At 39.1% G+C, this 15,814-nt stretch overlaps 1 protein-coding gene across 2 annotated transcripts in view; it reads right to left on the reverse strand.

Annotated features, from left to right (window-relative positions):
- Window positions 1-907: 907 nt before the first annotated feature.
- SNAPC1 (small nuclear RNA activating complex polypeptide 1) overlaps window positions 908-15,814 on the reverse strand; it is a 35,414-nt gene continuing 20,507 nt past the window's right edge. Inside the window, exons 9-10 of one of the 2 annotated variants that reach the window (XM_070377753.1) lie at window positions 11,701-11,799; window positions 908-9,141 (exon numbers count right to left, since the gene is read on the reverse strand). In XM_070377753.1, the coding sequence (XP_070233854.1) occupies window positions 9,095-9,141; window positions 11,701-11,799 (146 nt within the window). In that variant the 3' untranslated portion in view covers window positions 908-9,094. The remainder of the gene's footprint in view (window positions 9,142-11,700; window positions 11,800-15,814) is intronic. The other variant, XM_005890695.2, reaches the window with a different exon arrangement.

The following is a 15,814-nucleotide window of genomic DNA, read 5'->3' on the forward strand; positions in this document are numbered from 1 at the left end:
TGTAGGGCATGCCATCCTTGAAGGGAGAGATCCATGTTTCTGTAACATCACACCTGAGTGCACACCCTTGTCCATGGGACAAGACAGGTGTGCCGTGTGTGCTTAGTCCTCAGTCGTGTCCAAATCTTTGCAACCCCATGGACTGTAGCCCACCGGTCTCCTTTGCCATGAGGATTCTCCAGGCAAGAATACTGGAGTGAGTTGCCATGCCCTCCTCTAGGGGATCTTCCCAACCCAGGGATCGAACCCAGGTCTCCTGCATTGCAAGCAGATTCTTTACCATCTGAGCCACCAGGAGACTAAGTCTTACCTGGGCAGTCAGAGAATGGAGTTGGGGCTGTCAGGTTAGAAGTCAGAATGGAAAATCCCTGAAAGTAGCAGTTGCAGGGAGGGCAGCCCCAAAATGTGAGTGTAAAATTATCTCAGATCTTAGCCTGCAAGCAGGACAAGAACTCCACTGATTCCACGGCAAATAAACTGCTGGCGACCTGAAAGTGCCAAGCAGATATTTCAGCATCTACTGGCTCAAGCTGCCCCTGAGTTCAAAGTTTCAGCCCTGACAGGATGGAGTAATGTGGCAAATACTGTCAGCTTTCCACTAAACACAAGGAGGGGCACACCTAAGAAATAAGGGGCACATACCAGGACTAAGTCATCTGCCCTAAAACTAAGGACAAAACCAAAACAGATCCAGCCTAACAAGCCTACACACAAACCTCTCCAAGTTGTAATGCTCTGGCGGTAACTGAACTGCCTTTTAGAACAAAATTCAACACTCTGGAGGGAGATAATAGAATCCAGAGTCTCTAACATGCATCTTCATACAATAAAAATAATTACTAGACAGAAAAAGAAATAGGAAAATGTGACCCACAGTCAACAGGGAAAAAAACAGCCAATAGAAACACATACACTGATAACCCCAATATTGGACCTAGCAAAGGTGTCAAAATATTAATAACTAGCTAAGTATAATGGAGTAGGAAATGGCAACCCACTCCAGTGTTCTTGCCTGGAGAATCCCAGGGACAGGGGAGCCTGGTGGGCTGCCATCTCTGGGGTCGCATAGAGTCGGACATGACTGAAGCGACTTAGCAGCAGCAGCTAAGTATAAACTGAAGTAAAAGATGGATATAATGGGCAAAGAAATAGAAAACTCCAGTGGAGATATAAAAACCATAAAAAAGAACCAAGGAGACTCCTAAAACTGGTCAGACTCCTACTGGATGAGATTAACAGCATATTGAATAATGAAAGAAGGGATTTGTGAACCTGAAGTCAAAAGGAATCATTCAGTTTGAAGCACAGAGAGAAAAATCAGTAGGGGCAAAAAGCCACGATGACCTGTGGGACAGTACAAGCAGTCAATACACATATACCCGGAGTCCTGGAAATAGAAGAGACTGCTGCAGAAAAACACAGATGATACCCTGAGAAAACAAGCCATGATAGGCACGTCATATCAAACTTGAAAACCAAAAATAAAGAGAAAATGTCAAAAGCAGCCAGAGAAAAAGGGCACGTCATATACAAGGGAACAAGATGAAAACTAGCTTCTCATCAGAGACAATGAAGGCTGAAGATAACGAGTAGAATAGTCTTTAAAGTGCTGAAAGGATAAAAAGAAAAACATTTCCTACCTAGGATTCTAAACCCAGTAAAAATATCTTTCAAAATAAAAGGTGAAATAAAGACATTTTCAGACAAACAGAACCTGAAAGAAATTTTCTCCAACAGAGCTGAGATGCAAGAAATGAATATTAAAAGAAGTTCTTCAGGCTGAAGGAAAATCATTCCACAGGAAAGCAAAGACTTGCATGACAGAAAAGAACACTGCAAAAAGTTCCTATCTGGGTAACTCGAATATACTTTTTTATGTTTTCTTTTTTTAAATTGAGAAAAAATGTATAATGAGATTTATAACATATAGAACTAAAATATGTAACAGTATGACAAAGGATGAAAGGGGGCTTTAAATGGAATTATACTGAGTCAAAGATCCACATCCCTAACTTATTACAGGTAGGTTCTACTAATTCAGATGCATACTGTAATCCCAGAGCAAACCCAGGTTGTCTGGCCCCAGAGCAACTTCTCTTAAGTGCTGTGCAATGCTGCTATTTGTCAAGTGTACATTTTGCCACTACTTTGATTTCTTCCTGAAACTGCAATATTGACAATGATGTAGATCATCATTATCATTTTAAACCCATCATGATTATACTAAGAAACCCATGATTTTCTGAAGGCCTGTCTGTCCTGCTCACAGCCTCTTTAAGGAAGGCTGTCCGAGTTGGGTCCTTCCACATAATTGGCTGTGCCCTCTGGCTTGTGGGGCTTCCCTGATAGCTCAGTTGGTAAAGAATCTGCCTGCAATGTAGGAGACCTTGTTTCGATCCCTAGGTTGGGAAGATCCCCTGGAGAAGGGAAAGGCTGTCCACTCCAGTATTCTGGCCTGGAGAATTCCATGGACTATATAGTCCATGGGGTCCCAAAGAGTTGGACACACTGAGCAACTTTCACTTTTCCGGCTTTGACCTATTGCATTGGCCACAGTCAATTATACCAGGTGTCTCTGCCCTAGTTAAGGGCAGCCATCCTTTGGCTGGACATGATTTAGAGGGCCAGAATGATTTAGAAGAAAAGAGAGTGAGGGGGCTCTCTTTTGGATTATAATAGAATCAATCAGAACCTCTTTCAGGAACAACAGAAGCTGCAGAGGGCGAAATGTGCAGGGAGAAGTTGGTAAACCAAGTAAGAATAGGTACATGATGACTACTGAGCAGTGGATATCGACATCAAAGTTGAGGGCACTACCCAGCTATGAGAGCTGCTGTGCCCACTACAAGACAGTAATTTTCCCAGCCATGCCTTCGATGAGGCGGTCACCTTCCTGTCCTCTGTAGTCTTAAAATAAGCCTTCAGCATTTAAGATAATGTGAGTGTGCCTTGAAACCTAAAGGAGCATGTCTAAACTGTTCTTTAAAAACTCCAGACCTGCAGTATATAGCATATTAAACCAAATAATCCAAGCGTAAAAAATACGACATAAAAGGAGGTTATACAGCCTGAGACTTTGTATTACTTTAATACAGGGAATTTTTTTTAATGTGCAATAAAAATTACTACACAGTTGTTCAAAAGATAAATGAAAATGTGGCTAGTTAAGCACCCAGTCTTCTCAATGCCATTTAAAAAGCAGGCATTCTTCAAACCGTAATTTAATTCAAGAATCAAGGGTGGGTTGGGAAGCCATTAACAACTCTGCTTATTTTCCTAGGCTCTTTATGTCAAAGCAAGAGTAATTTTCAGCCCATAGAGTTCATTTTTAAAGACACCTCAATATATTTTCTCTATATATATTAATATATAGGCTTGTATATCAAGCCTTTATGTTATCCCTGAAATAGGTTATTAGAAGAGCCTATATAAAGAAAGCTGAGCGCTGAAGAATTGATGCTTTTGAACTGTGGTGTTGAGAAGATTCTTGAGAGTCCCTTGGACTGCAAGGAGATCCAACCAGTCCATCTTAAAGGAAATCAGTCCTGAATGTTCATTGGAAGGACTGATGCTGAAGCTGAAACTCCAATACTTTGGCCACCTGATGCGAAGAGCTGACTCATTTTAAAAGACCCTGATGCTGGGAAAGATTGAAGGCAGGAGGAGAAGGGGACAACAGAGGATGAGATGGTTGGATGGCATCACCGATTCAATGGACATGAGTTTGAGTAAACTCCAGGAGTTGGTGATGGACAGGGAGGCCTGGCGTGCTGCAGTCCATGGGGTCGCAGAGAGTCGGACATGACTGAGTGACTGAACTGACTGACTGATACAGCATACCTAATTCAACTTGAAAAAACCAACTCTTCCTTGTGAACTGAGTCATGAGAGCTTTGTTTCACATCAATCTGAAGATCTGTGTAAACACATAAGCTTTCAATTATTACTTAAGAAAATCACCTCAAAAATCACCACATTCACTAATAATCACTTTCATTTCCTTGACATCCAAATACTTTCTAAAATCTTACAATTTCCAGCTGTAATTATTTTGAAGTTCAATATTCATATCTTTGCATTTTTAAAGCAATATGCAGTTCTTAATATTCTGAAGTTAGTAAATGGTTCTCGATTATCTTGAATTTACAGCTAAGAAAAGGATTTAAACATAATGAATTTATTAAGGACACACAATGAATCAGTGGCAGAACTAGGATAGAAATGTTTTACTTTCTAGCTTTTAGATTAAAAAATTATAAGTTTTCAAACCAGTTGGATAAAGTTGTTAATGCATTTCCTTATATGTTCAAACTATCGTACAATTATGCTCATTTCACATACTAGCAAGGTGATGCTCAAAATCCTTCAAGCTAGGTTTCAACAGTATGTGAACCAAGAACTTCCAGATTTACAAGCTGGATTTAGAAAAGGCAGAAAAACCAGAGATCAAATTGCTAAAACCCATGAGATCATAGAAAAAGCAAGGAAATTCCAAAAAAACATGTACTACTGCTTCATTGACTGTACTGAAGCCTTTGACTAGGCAAATCACAACTGTGGAAAATTCTAAAAGACATGGGAATACAAGCCACTTTACCTATATCCTGAGAAACCTGTATGCGAGATAAGGAGCAACAGTTAGAACTGGACGTGGAAAAACAGACTGGTTCAAAAGTGGCAAATGAGTATGTTAAGGCTGTATATTATCGTCCTGCATATTGAACTTATGTGCAGAGTACATCATGTGAAATGCCAGGCTGGATAAACACAAGCTGGAATCAAGACTGCCAGGAGAAATATCAACTACCTGATACGCAGATGACACCATCCCAATGGCAGAAAGTGAAGAACTAAAGAGCCTCTTGATGAGGGTGAAAGAGGAGAATGAAAAAACTGGCTTAAGACTTAACATTCAAAAAACGAAGACCATGGCATCCGGTCCCATCACTTTGTGGCAAATAGATGGGGGAAAAGTGGAAACAGTGACAGATTTTATTTTCCTGGGCTCTAAAATCATGGTGGACAGTGACTGCAGCCATGAAATGAAAAGACACTTACTCCCTGGAAGAAAAGCTATGGCCAACCTGGACAGGGTATTCAAAAGCAGAAGCATCACTTTGACAAAGGTCCATTATAGTCAAAGCTATGGTTTTTCCAGTAGTCATGTATGGATGTGAGAGTTGGACCATAAAGAAAGCTGAGTGCCGAAGAATTGATGCTTTTGAACTGTGGTGTTGGAGAAGACTCTTGTGAGTCCCTTTGACAGCAAGATCAAACCAGTCAATCTTAAAGAAAATCAATCCTGAATATTCACTGGAAGGACTGATGCTGAAGCTACAATACTTTGGTCACCTGATACAAAGAGCCAACTCATTGATAAAGACCCTGATGCTGGGAAAGACTGAGGGCAGGAGAGGGGGCAACAGAGAATGAGATGGTTGGATGGCATCACTGATTCAATGGACAGGAGTTTGAGCAAACTCAGGGAGATAGTGAAGGGCAGGGAAGCCTGGCATGCTATAGTTCAGGGATCTCAAAAATTCGGACATGACTTAGAAGCTGAACGACAATCATATCACTATTCTGGAAATCCCTATAGAAGACAAAATCTTTGCCTAAAAGCTGGTTCTGTATCTCTCCCTTGGCAGTATAAAATAAACTGCAGATGGTACAACTCTGTCTGTCTCAGGAAACAAGCACTTTAACTGGGTGTTAAGGAGATTGGGAATGTTTCCTCGTTTTAAATATATCCACTCACAGTTAGGACATTTGAGGCATTAAGAGAAAAGGGTTATAAATGGGATCTTAGAAGGGCTTGTTGTTGCTGTTCAGTCGCTCATTCATGTCTGACTCTTTGTGACCCCATGGACTGCAGCATACCAGGCTTCCCTGTCGTTTACTATCTCCCAGAGGTTGCTCAAACTCATGTCCATTGAGTTGGTGATGCCATCCAACCACCTCATCCTCTGATGCCCACTTCTCCTCCTGCCCTCAATCTTTCCCAGCATCAGGGTCTTTTCCAATGAGTTGGCTCTTTGCATCTGGTGGCCAAAGAATTGGAGCTTCAGCATCAGTCCTTCCAATGAATATTCTGGCAGGGTTGATTTCCTTTAGGATTGACTGGTTTGATCTCCTTGCTGTCCAGGGGACTCTCAAGAGTCTTCTCTGCCCCATAGTTGAAAAGAATGAATTATTTGGCGCTCAGCCTTCTTTATGGTCCAACTCTCATATCCGTATATGACTACTGGAAAAACCATAGCTTTGACTATATGGACTTTGGTCGACAAAGTGATGTCTCTGCTTTTGAATACACTGTTTAGGTTTGTCATAGCCTTTCTTCCAGGAAGCAAGCAGCTTTTAATTTCATGGTGACAGTCACCATCCACAATGATTTTGGAGCCTAAGAAAATGAAGTCTGTCACTACGTCCATTGTTTCCCCATCTATTTGCCATTAAGTCATAGAACTGGATGTCATGGTCTTCGTTTTTTGAACGTTAAGTTTGAAGCCAGCTTTTTCACTCTCCTCTCTCATTTTCATCAAGAGGCTCTTTAGTTCCTCTTCCCTTTCTACCACAAGGGTGGTGTCATCTGCATGTCTGAGGTTATTGGTATTTCTTCCAGCAATCTTGATTCTAGCTTGTGCTTTATTCAGCCCAGCATTTCACATGATGTACTCTGTACTCCAATTTTGTTGCTTTTTATCCTTCTACATTTTCTGCTCTTAAGATTCTGCTGTATTCAATTGACAAAGACTGATAACGTAATGGTGAAAGTGTTAGTCATTCAGTCATGTCTGACTCTTTGCAAATTCATGGACTAGTTTGCCAGGCTCCTCTATCCATGGAATTCTCCAGGCAAGAATACTGGCGTGGGTAGCCACTCCCTTCTCCAGGGTAATCTTTGCAACCCAGTGACTGAACCCAGGTCTCCTGTACTGCAGGCAGATTTTTTACCATCTGAGCCACCAGGGAAGTCCAAGGGTCCTTTGCAAATACTGTTAGTAGGAATGTGGAGAAGGCAATGGCACCCCACTCCAGTACTCCTGCCTGGAAAATCCCATGGACGGAGGAGCCTGGTAGGCTGCAGTCCGTGGGGTCGCTAAGGGTCGGACACGACTGCACACGACTTCACTTTCACTTTTCACTTTCATGCATTGGAGAAGGAAATGGCAACCCACTCCAGTGTTCTTGCCTGGAGAATCCCAGGGACGGGTGGGCTGCCGTCTCTGGGGTCGCAGAGTCGGACACGACTGAAGCGACTTAGCAGCAGCAGCAGCAGCAGCAGCAGGAATGTAAATTAGCAGGCTTTTTACAGTTCAATTTGGCATAATTACCAAAATTTTATATATACACAGTGTTCAACAAATTCATGTGTAGATCAGATTGATCCAGCAGAAACACCAATGTAAGTGAGTCAAGATACACACACAAAGATCAATGCAGCATTGTTTGAAATAGTGAAAAATGAAATGAACTATGCATTAGAGGTAACAGAGCAGGCCTGAGACTACTGTCCTAAAAAGGCTTGCTTTGCAAGGTTGCCCCTCAGCTGGAGGGTAAACAGTTCTCTACACTGATATAAAGCTTTCCCTAAAGATCCACACCTGGGTAAATGAAGCCATCATGGCAATGAGACCCTACATAACCCAGAGCCACCGACACTGAAGCTCAACTGGTTTCAAATAAACTTTCCTTACTGTTTACGCCATCTGAAGTGGGGTTTTACTGCTTTCAGTCCATCTGGATTTCCACTTGTGTTGGCTTATATAAAACTGACTCTGAAATTATAAGCCAGAGCCCTGTGTGTGTATCCTAGGTGCATCACTAACTTCGTGAATGTGGGCAAGGCGTTTATCATCCACAGATAACAGTTTTTTAATCGTACAAATGAAATGATACCTTTTAAAAGTACTGTAGTGAAAAAATAACAGGGAAACTCACTGTTTTGGTTATACAATGTTTGTAAAGTTTAATGATCAGAAAGAGCTTAGCAAATAACCTGGTATATAAGTCACCAGGTAATGGATCCACATCTCTGCATGCCCCAATGCTAGAATATTTAAACCCTAGAAGCTCTGTCCAGTAAACACATCATAGAAACTGTCCATCAATTATCAGAAAAATCTGAAATCAGCCAAGGGAAACAATTCTGTTTCACAGCTAACATTATAGCACAGATTCTAATAAATGAAATTTTTATCTGGGCTAGCATTAGTTATTTTCACTCACAGGGCATTTGCAGAATTCCTGAACATACCACATGGGAAAACAACCTGGAGTATAATCAACTTTAAGACAGGCTGAGCCAGCCACATGATGTGGAGGTGGTCTGCTACTGGCAGCAATTCAAACAGTATGGCTGAAGCAATCTCCATCTAAATCTCTCAAATGAGAAATTAACAGAGAGGCACATTCACGAAGCTACAGAATTTTTTTTTCGAGTACCAACTTTCTGTGCCACAGACATGTTCTGAAATATATATTACCACTCTTAAAGGTTTTACTAGAAATAATCAGTATTTAAATGTTGTACCCAGTGTGCTGACTAATCACATTATATGCATAAATGGACACATACATAGATATATCTACACATACACAAACATGCATGTATACATACTGACATGTTAGGCCAAAGGGAGCTTTAAAACAAGCATCAAAGGATACTTAATCAATTATAGAAGTAGAAACTGAGCTTCCTAAATTATCAATCATATAAGCTGACTATATTGTCTCAAATATTCAAAAATAAAGCAAATAAGGCAAAAACTTTAGTGCACTTTACAACATAATATATAAAATAGTTAATATACATCATAAACAAATCTGTTATCAAACTGTAGATATAAAATAACTAATCATTTACATGTGAGTAAGTGAGTAGGTCAAAGTCGCTCAGTCGTGTCTGATTCTTTGCGACCCCATGACTATACAGTCCATGGAATTCTCCAGGCCAGAATACTAGAGTAGGCAGCCTTTCCCTTCTCCAGAGCATCTTCCCAACCCAGGGATCGACCCCAGATCTCCCGCTTTGCAGGTGGATTCTTTACCAGCTGAGCCACCAGGAAAGTCCAAGGATACTGGAATGGGAAGCCTAGCTTTTTGTTCTCTGTTTTCTTCTCCTCTTGGGTGCTGTGAACTCTAAAGACAAAAAATTAAGGCGTCTGTCAGATCTAAAAAAGAATACTTAATTGATAACACACATTAAACTAAATAGGTTGGTATAACAGTAAGAACACCTTCACAACAATGATACAAGACATCTTAAACCTGACATATACATGAGTTTTTCCCTTCAAAATGACATTGCAGTTGTAGACTTACTAATGTAGATCCCAATCATCCTAAATGCTACTTGATAATAAGCTACTTGGAGGTCGTTTCCTATGGGTATGCCCTCCCTATAGTTAGTATAGGCCCAGCATGCCAGATCGGAACAGTATCTGGGCCAGCGCTAACAGAAAGTGACTGAGATGTCAACTGCTTTCCACCTGACATAGTCACTTTCTGTTAGCACTGGCCCAAAACACTAGCACCATACCAAAAAGGTAGCATCTTTTTGGCTACCATGGCACATTCCATGACCAATACCCAAGTTAAGTCTCCATCTAGAAACAGTCGAGAGCCTAAAGTCACTGATTATTAAAAACAAAGCAAATAACAGAAGATACAAAACATGAAAATTATGGAAGACACAGAAGAAAGAAATATTCCCCATCAATGAAAACTAAAAGAAGATGACAGAAAAAGGAATGAGAAAAGACAGAGACAAAATTAAGAAGAAAAAGAAAACAGATTCCTGGAAGGCAGCAGCATCAGGCCAAGAGTACATAAAGCAAGTCTGAGACCCGGTGGAGACCTCCTTAAAAAGATGACAATGATAAAATGCCTAATGTGCTCAAGTGTTTCAAGGGGAAGGCTTATACATTGAGCAATAGTCTGAGGATAAACTAGTGATAAGTACATAAAGAAACAAATTAATAAGGCAAAAAAGTTATTAACTCTCTAAGGCCAACAATAAATGCTCAGATTAAGGGAGAATCACAGATTATGTTAGATGGCCCTACTGCTAATAATGTTTCATAAATGCTGAATACTCACGTAACTAAAATAATGACTATACTTGGAGGATGGGGGATAGGAAGTATCATGTGTTTGGGTTGGGAGGTGAAGAATATATAAAATTATTATACTGTACCATCTTTGTATGGTGACAGAGCTAACCCGTCACATGTATCTCTCTCTCTCATGGTGACCACCTTGTAGTGCACAGAAATATCCATTATGTTGTGCACCTGTTACATTAACGAAAACTAAATCCTCATCCTCCTCAGTGTGCAAAGTCAACAGATAATTCATAGAACTGAAATATGAATAAGTGACAATATAAACATGCTATTTAGAAACATGGAGGTCAATGCCAAAATAATTACGAAAGAGTTAAAAGTGGTTGTCTCAGGGAATAAGAAATGGGAGTCAATGTCAGAAGTCCATCATTTCTTATAATCAGTATGATAAAATTGTTAAGTATTAAATTATATGCTTATGTATTTAATAAAAACCAAATTTTAAAAACTCGCACTCTGATAGAGTTTAGAATGTGACTTGCCAGGTAGCCATAAAAGTGTACACGTGTTTGTTTACTTGCGACAAAACTAGAAAGCAACTATAGTCTGAAACTATACAGGACTATATAGGATTATAAAGAACTGTTTTACGCTGACACAAGCAAATCACAGAAGCACTCAGACTTCTGAAGCAACAAATATTCTCTTGTCTTTGTCTTCCGTATGGTTCCATAGCACCCTGTCTCTTTACCATAATGTACTGGGTCGTTTTTTTTTTCACACTAAGCCATAAGGTTCTTTGGAACTTGGACTGATCTGATTCATTAGTACCTTAGGCCCACTATGACCCACTCACTCTCCTCAGATCTATTCACTGTGATCAAAATAAAACAGTTCTTAAAACTCTTGTACTATATATCTTTATATTCCCATACCTCGCTAACTACTTCAAACATAATAGGCACTCAATAAATGTTTGCTGAATGAATACAGCACCAAAATGGAAAAGTCATTAGGCAGATTCTTGATATGTATTACATTCATTATCATTGATGGATTACTAAATATCAAGCCTAGCCAGCTAAATATGACTTATTCTCTATGTTACTGTAATTATTATTAGAGATAGTTATTTAAACTATTGTTTAATAAATATTATAAATTATGAAAACCACAGCAGCACAAAAAGGTATAGCCATTTTAACTCACATTGTGCAATTTACCACTTAGTTACAATCATCATCTCATAGGTGAAAATTTTACATTTACTAGAATTTGAAATGAGAAATTTTTAGCAATAAAGTATTTTTTAAAAAGTTATATCCAGTAACTCACTTTGTGAACTTTGCCCTTTGTTAGGAATACATTTCAGAAACCCTCATGATTACAGATATTCACTTACTAATAACGATGTATTCCCTCTCCTTCACTGACCACTGACCGCTGCCACTCCATATCCATCCATTTACTGTATTATCACTTACTTTTAAGTGTCAGGATTAATGGTATGATTAATGGTAAAATTCTCCAGTGTACCAAAGATAAAAACATCACAGGAACACACAGTTGTCATGCTCTTCTGGGTTCTAAACCTTGATGCTCTACAAGGAGTTTGACAAAATTTCATCTGTACCTGTTTCACTAAAACTTTCATTCTCTTCATCCTCTTCTGTAACCACAGGCATACTCAGATTTAAAGATTTATCTTCCATATGTATATTCTGCATGTCACCTGGAAATAGTTAAACAAGTAATTTTATATGAAAACAAAGAATGTTAACCTTTGAGAAAAATTTTACACAAATTATGACAAGACTATAATAGCACATATTAGGTGTTTAAAAGCTAAAATTGTAATGGTGAACAGAAATATGCATTTTAAAATCACACCATTTTTTAAAGTATTAATATATTTATACCTATGTTTTGAAAATAGCCTCTAATTCTTCCATTAAAGAAAACAGAGGAAAAGTGAAGAAACAAAATTAGCCAAACACTGATACAGGATTCAATCCTTATCACACACAGCATGAGTTATATCTGTAGACACCATGGAATAATCATGTGTTACTTCAAGTTAATCACAAATGTAATTCTAAAGTTAACAGTCTTTTGTTTTTAAGACTGATATGGACTTAATGACAAATATTCTATATCAGTTGCTGAACACCAGAATGCTGTCCAAGAACCATTATTAAATAAAACAACCTGAAAATAAGGCAATTCTCACATACACAAGCACACACACAAAATCTGTTCCTTTAGGATCATTATTCACTAACTTAACAAACAATTGTAAGATCACATTACAGTGACTAGGAAAATGTGCACAAACTTCAGAAACACAGTTAAGATTGGAGGTCGTCTATAGCAACCTTCTATTGCCGGAAGAAATATCCTCATCAAATTATCAAATACCATTGTCGTATCAGGTCTCATTCAGCATATCATTTTCTGTTCATGGCAATCCCTTGACACAGTCACTCTTTATTTCTTATGCTTCCTGATTCTTCTCCACAACACTTATTCCACCTGTTATCTGTAGTAATTTGTCTCTTTATAGCCTGCCTCTTCCCACTAGAATGTAAACTTCACAAGGACAGATTCTGGTTTGTTTAGGTTGATGTATCCCCAGCACTTAGAAAAGTGCCTGGCAGAGAGGAGGGCCTCAATTAACCACGAATAATCAAATATGGATTCAAGTATTTTATAACACAGTATTTCACAGAGTATATATGTTACTAAGTACCTGCCAGTACAGAAGGCAACAAATTCAATAAAAATGAGTTTAAGCTTTCTGCTCTGAACACACATATGCTGGCATCTTAATGCGATGCAGATTTTATGGAATGAAGAGATTGCTCTCAGTTCAGTTCAGTCGCTCAGTCATGTCCGACTCTTTGTGACCCCGTGAATTGCAGCACGCCAGGCCTTCCTGTCCATCACCAACTCCCAGAGTTCACTCAAACCCATGTCCACTGAGTCAGTGATGCCATCCAGCCATCTCATCCTCTGTTGTCCCCTTCTCCTCCTGCCCCCAATCCCTCCCAGCATCAGTCTTTTCCAATGAGTCAACTCTTCACATGAGGTAGTCCAAGTATTGGAGTTTCAACTTTAGCATCAGTCCTTCCAAAGAACACCCAAGACTGATCTCCTTTAGGATGGACTGGTTGGATCTCCTTGCAGTCCAAGGGACTCTCAAGAGTCTTCTCCAACACCACAGTTCAAAAGCATCAATTCTTCGATGCTCAGCTTTCTTCACAGTCCAACTCTTACATCCATACATGACCAGTGAAAAAACCATAGCCTTGACTAGACGGACCTTTGCTGGCAAAGTAATGTCTCTGCTTTTCAATATGCTATCTAGGTTGGTCATAACTTTCCTTCCAAGGAGTAAGCATCTTTTAATTTCATGGCTGCAATCACCATCTGCAGTGATTTTGGAGCCCAGAAAAATAAAGTCTGACACTGTTTCCACTGTTTCCCCATCTATTTCCCATGAAGTGATGGGACCAGATGCCATGATCTTTGTTTTCTGAATGTTAGCTTTCAGCCAACTTTTTCACTCTCCACTTTCACTTTCATCAAGAGGCTTTTTAATTCCTCTTCACTTTCTGCCAGAAGGGTGGTGTCATCTGCATATCTGAGGTTACTGATATTTCTCCCGGCAATCTTGATTCCAACTTGTGCTTCTTCCAGCCCAGCGTTTAGATGAAGTTAACTAGCAAAAAGCTTCCATTTTAAACACGATTCAAACCAAGATTATAATCAGTACAATCTATCCCAAATTACTAATACTCCTCTTAACAATCTTGCGCCATGTCCATCCATATCAACTATTAATGATTTTTTCAAACCCACATTTATAACCTAAGGGAATCTATGCAACAATGTCAAGGGAAGGATTTCTGAGTTTAAAACTGTCAGCTGTGCAAGAAAACCTTCATCTAGTCACATGATGATTAACTACATTTTAGATATCATTTCTACATTAAAGGAATAAGTTTAAAAAAGAAAGGCAATGTTCTCCAAAAGCTCTTAAAAACAAAATAAAATGCTTCATCCAGTTATGCAGCTAGGAACCAAGAAGTGAACACACAAAACTTCAGGATGTTTATCTCAGAGTCAACATATTAAATAAAAGCTATAAAAGCTCACGATACGTTCCTCAGGCCTTTATCCAAAACCTAATTATTTTACATAAAACTGAAACGAACGGCCAACCTGCTTCTTAAAACCCACTAGTTAAAGAAGCAGCAAAAGGGCAAAAAACTGCTATGTTTGCACACTGAGAACATAAAGACACCTACCACAACAAATGTGCCAGAAAAACAAGGACAGTCCTGCGTCCCGAAGCCATAGTATAATGATCAACTTGAGGTATCTGATAGGATTACTATATTACAAAATCCAGTAAAAAGAATATGCTCATGATGAAAACCCTGAATCATAAAGTGAATACTAAATTATGTTCAGGATACACTGTTCAAGAAAATAGGAGAGCATAAAATACCTGTAAAAATGATAAATGCACATTGTAGAAAACAAGAACCATATACATGTAGTATGCTTTAGAAAGGTATCAACCAGAATAATTAACTGTTTAAAAAGTAAATTTTGACATTTAAATCATTAACTTCAGTTATCCACAAAGCTAACTTCCTAGGGGGTGTTAGGTTGATAGTTTTCCTCTGCTCCAAGCTCATCACAATTATGGGATGCAATTATAAGTCACAGATTATTGCTCCATCTCAACACATATGATTACAGGACATGCAGCTAGAATACGACAATTACTTAAGTGCATGTCTAATCTGAGCTCCAGAGCCACATTTCCAATTACGTGAGAGATAACAAGTATGGAGTTAAGGACTCAGGCTTCGATTCAAGCAGACTGCCACTCAAGTCTCAGCTTTAAGTATTAGTTAGGTGACCTTGGACGTGGGAAAAAAGTTCAGCAGAAAATAAGTGTTACACCGCTATATGTAAAATGATAACCAACAAAAACCTATTGTATAGCACATGGAACTCTGCTCAATTTTATGTGCCAGGCTGGATGGGAGGTGGAGTTTGGGGGAGAATGGATACATGTACATGTTCGGCTGAGTCCCTCATGGTTCACCTGAAACTATTACAACACTGTTAATTTGGCTATACCCCAATACAAAATGTTTTTGGTGTTAAAAAAAATTAATTAAAATTTTAAAAAAATTAAAAAGGAAGAGTGTTACATAAGCAACAGTTGTTATCATCTTCACCATCATGTGTCACCATTACTATTAACTAATGTTCTTCCAGAAGCCTGCATGTTATATTCTAGGAATGGTGAACAGGTATAGCTTAAGTAATACAAAGTGGGTAAATCCAATCAACATACGTGAGCACTTATTTATGCATTAGACACCCTTTACAAGAATTGAGCCTGGAAAGGCAGATTGTGGCAAGTTCTTCCCCCAAATGAAATCTTCATCCTGTGACCCTTAGTCTGTTAAAGTCACCAACATTCCCCCAGTTGCTGAGGCTGTAAGCGTCCCTGTCTCATCTCTCTCCACCAGCCTCTGTATGTGGTTACCTGTAGATAGCCGCTGGCTCTCCTAATTGTCAGTCTACTTGTCTAATTCCTACAACCTGGCCAGATCCTCATTACTCCTCAACAGCCTTTTACTTAGAGCTCCTATTTTCAGTTTGTTCCCACCTAACTACCATACTACTGCCAGACTGATCTTCAAAGAAAACTGGTCATACCA

Source organism: Bos mutus, chromosome 10 (assembly GCF_027580195.1).
Source record: "Bos mutus isolate GX-2022 chromosome 10, NWIPB_WYAK_1.1, whole genome shotgun sequence".
In the NCBI taxonomy this organism is placed as follows: domain Eukaryota; kingdom Metazoa; phylum Chordata; class Mammalia; order Artiodactyla; family Bovidae; genus Bos; species Bos mutus.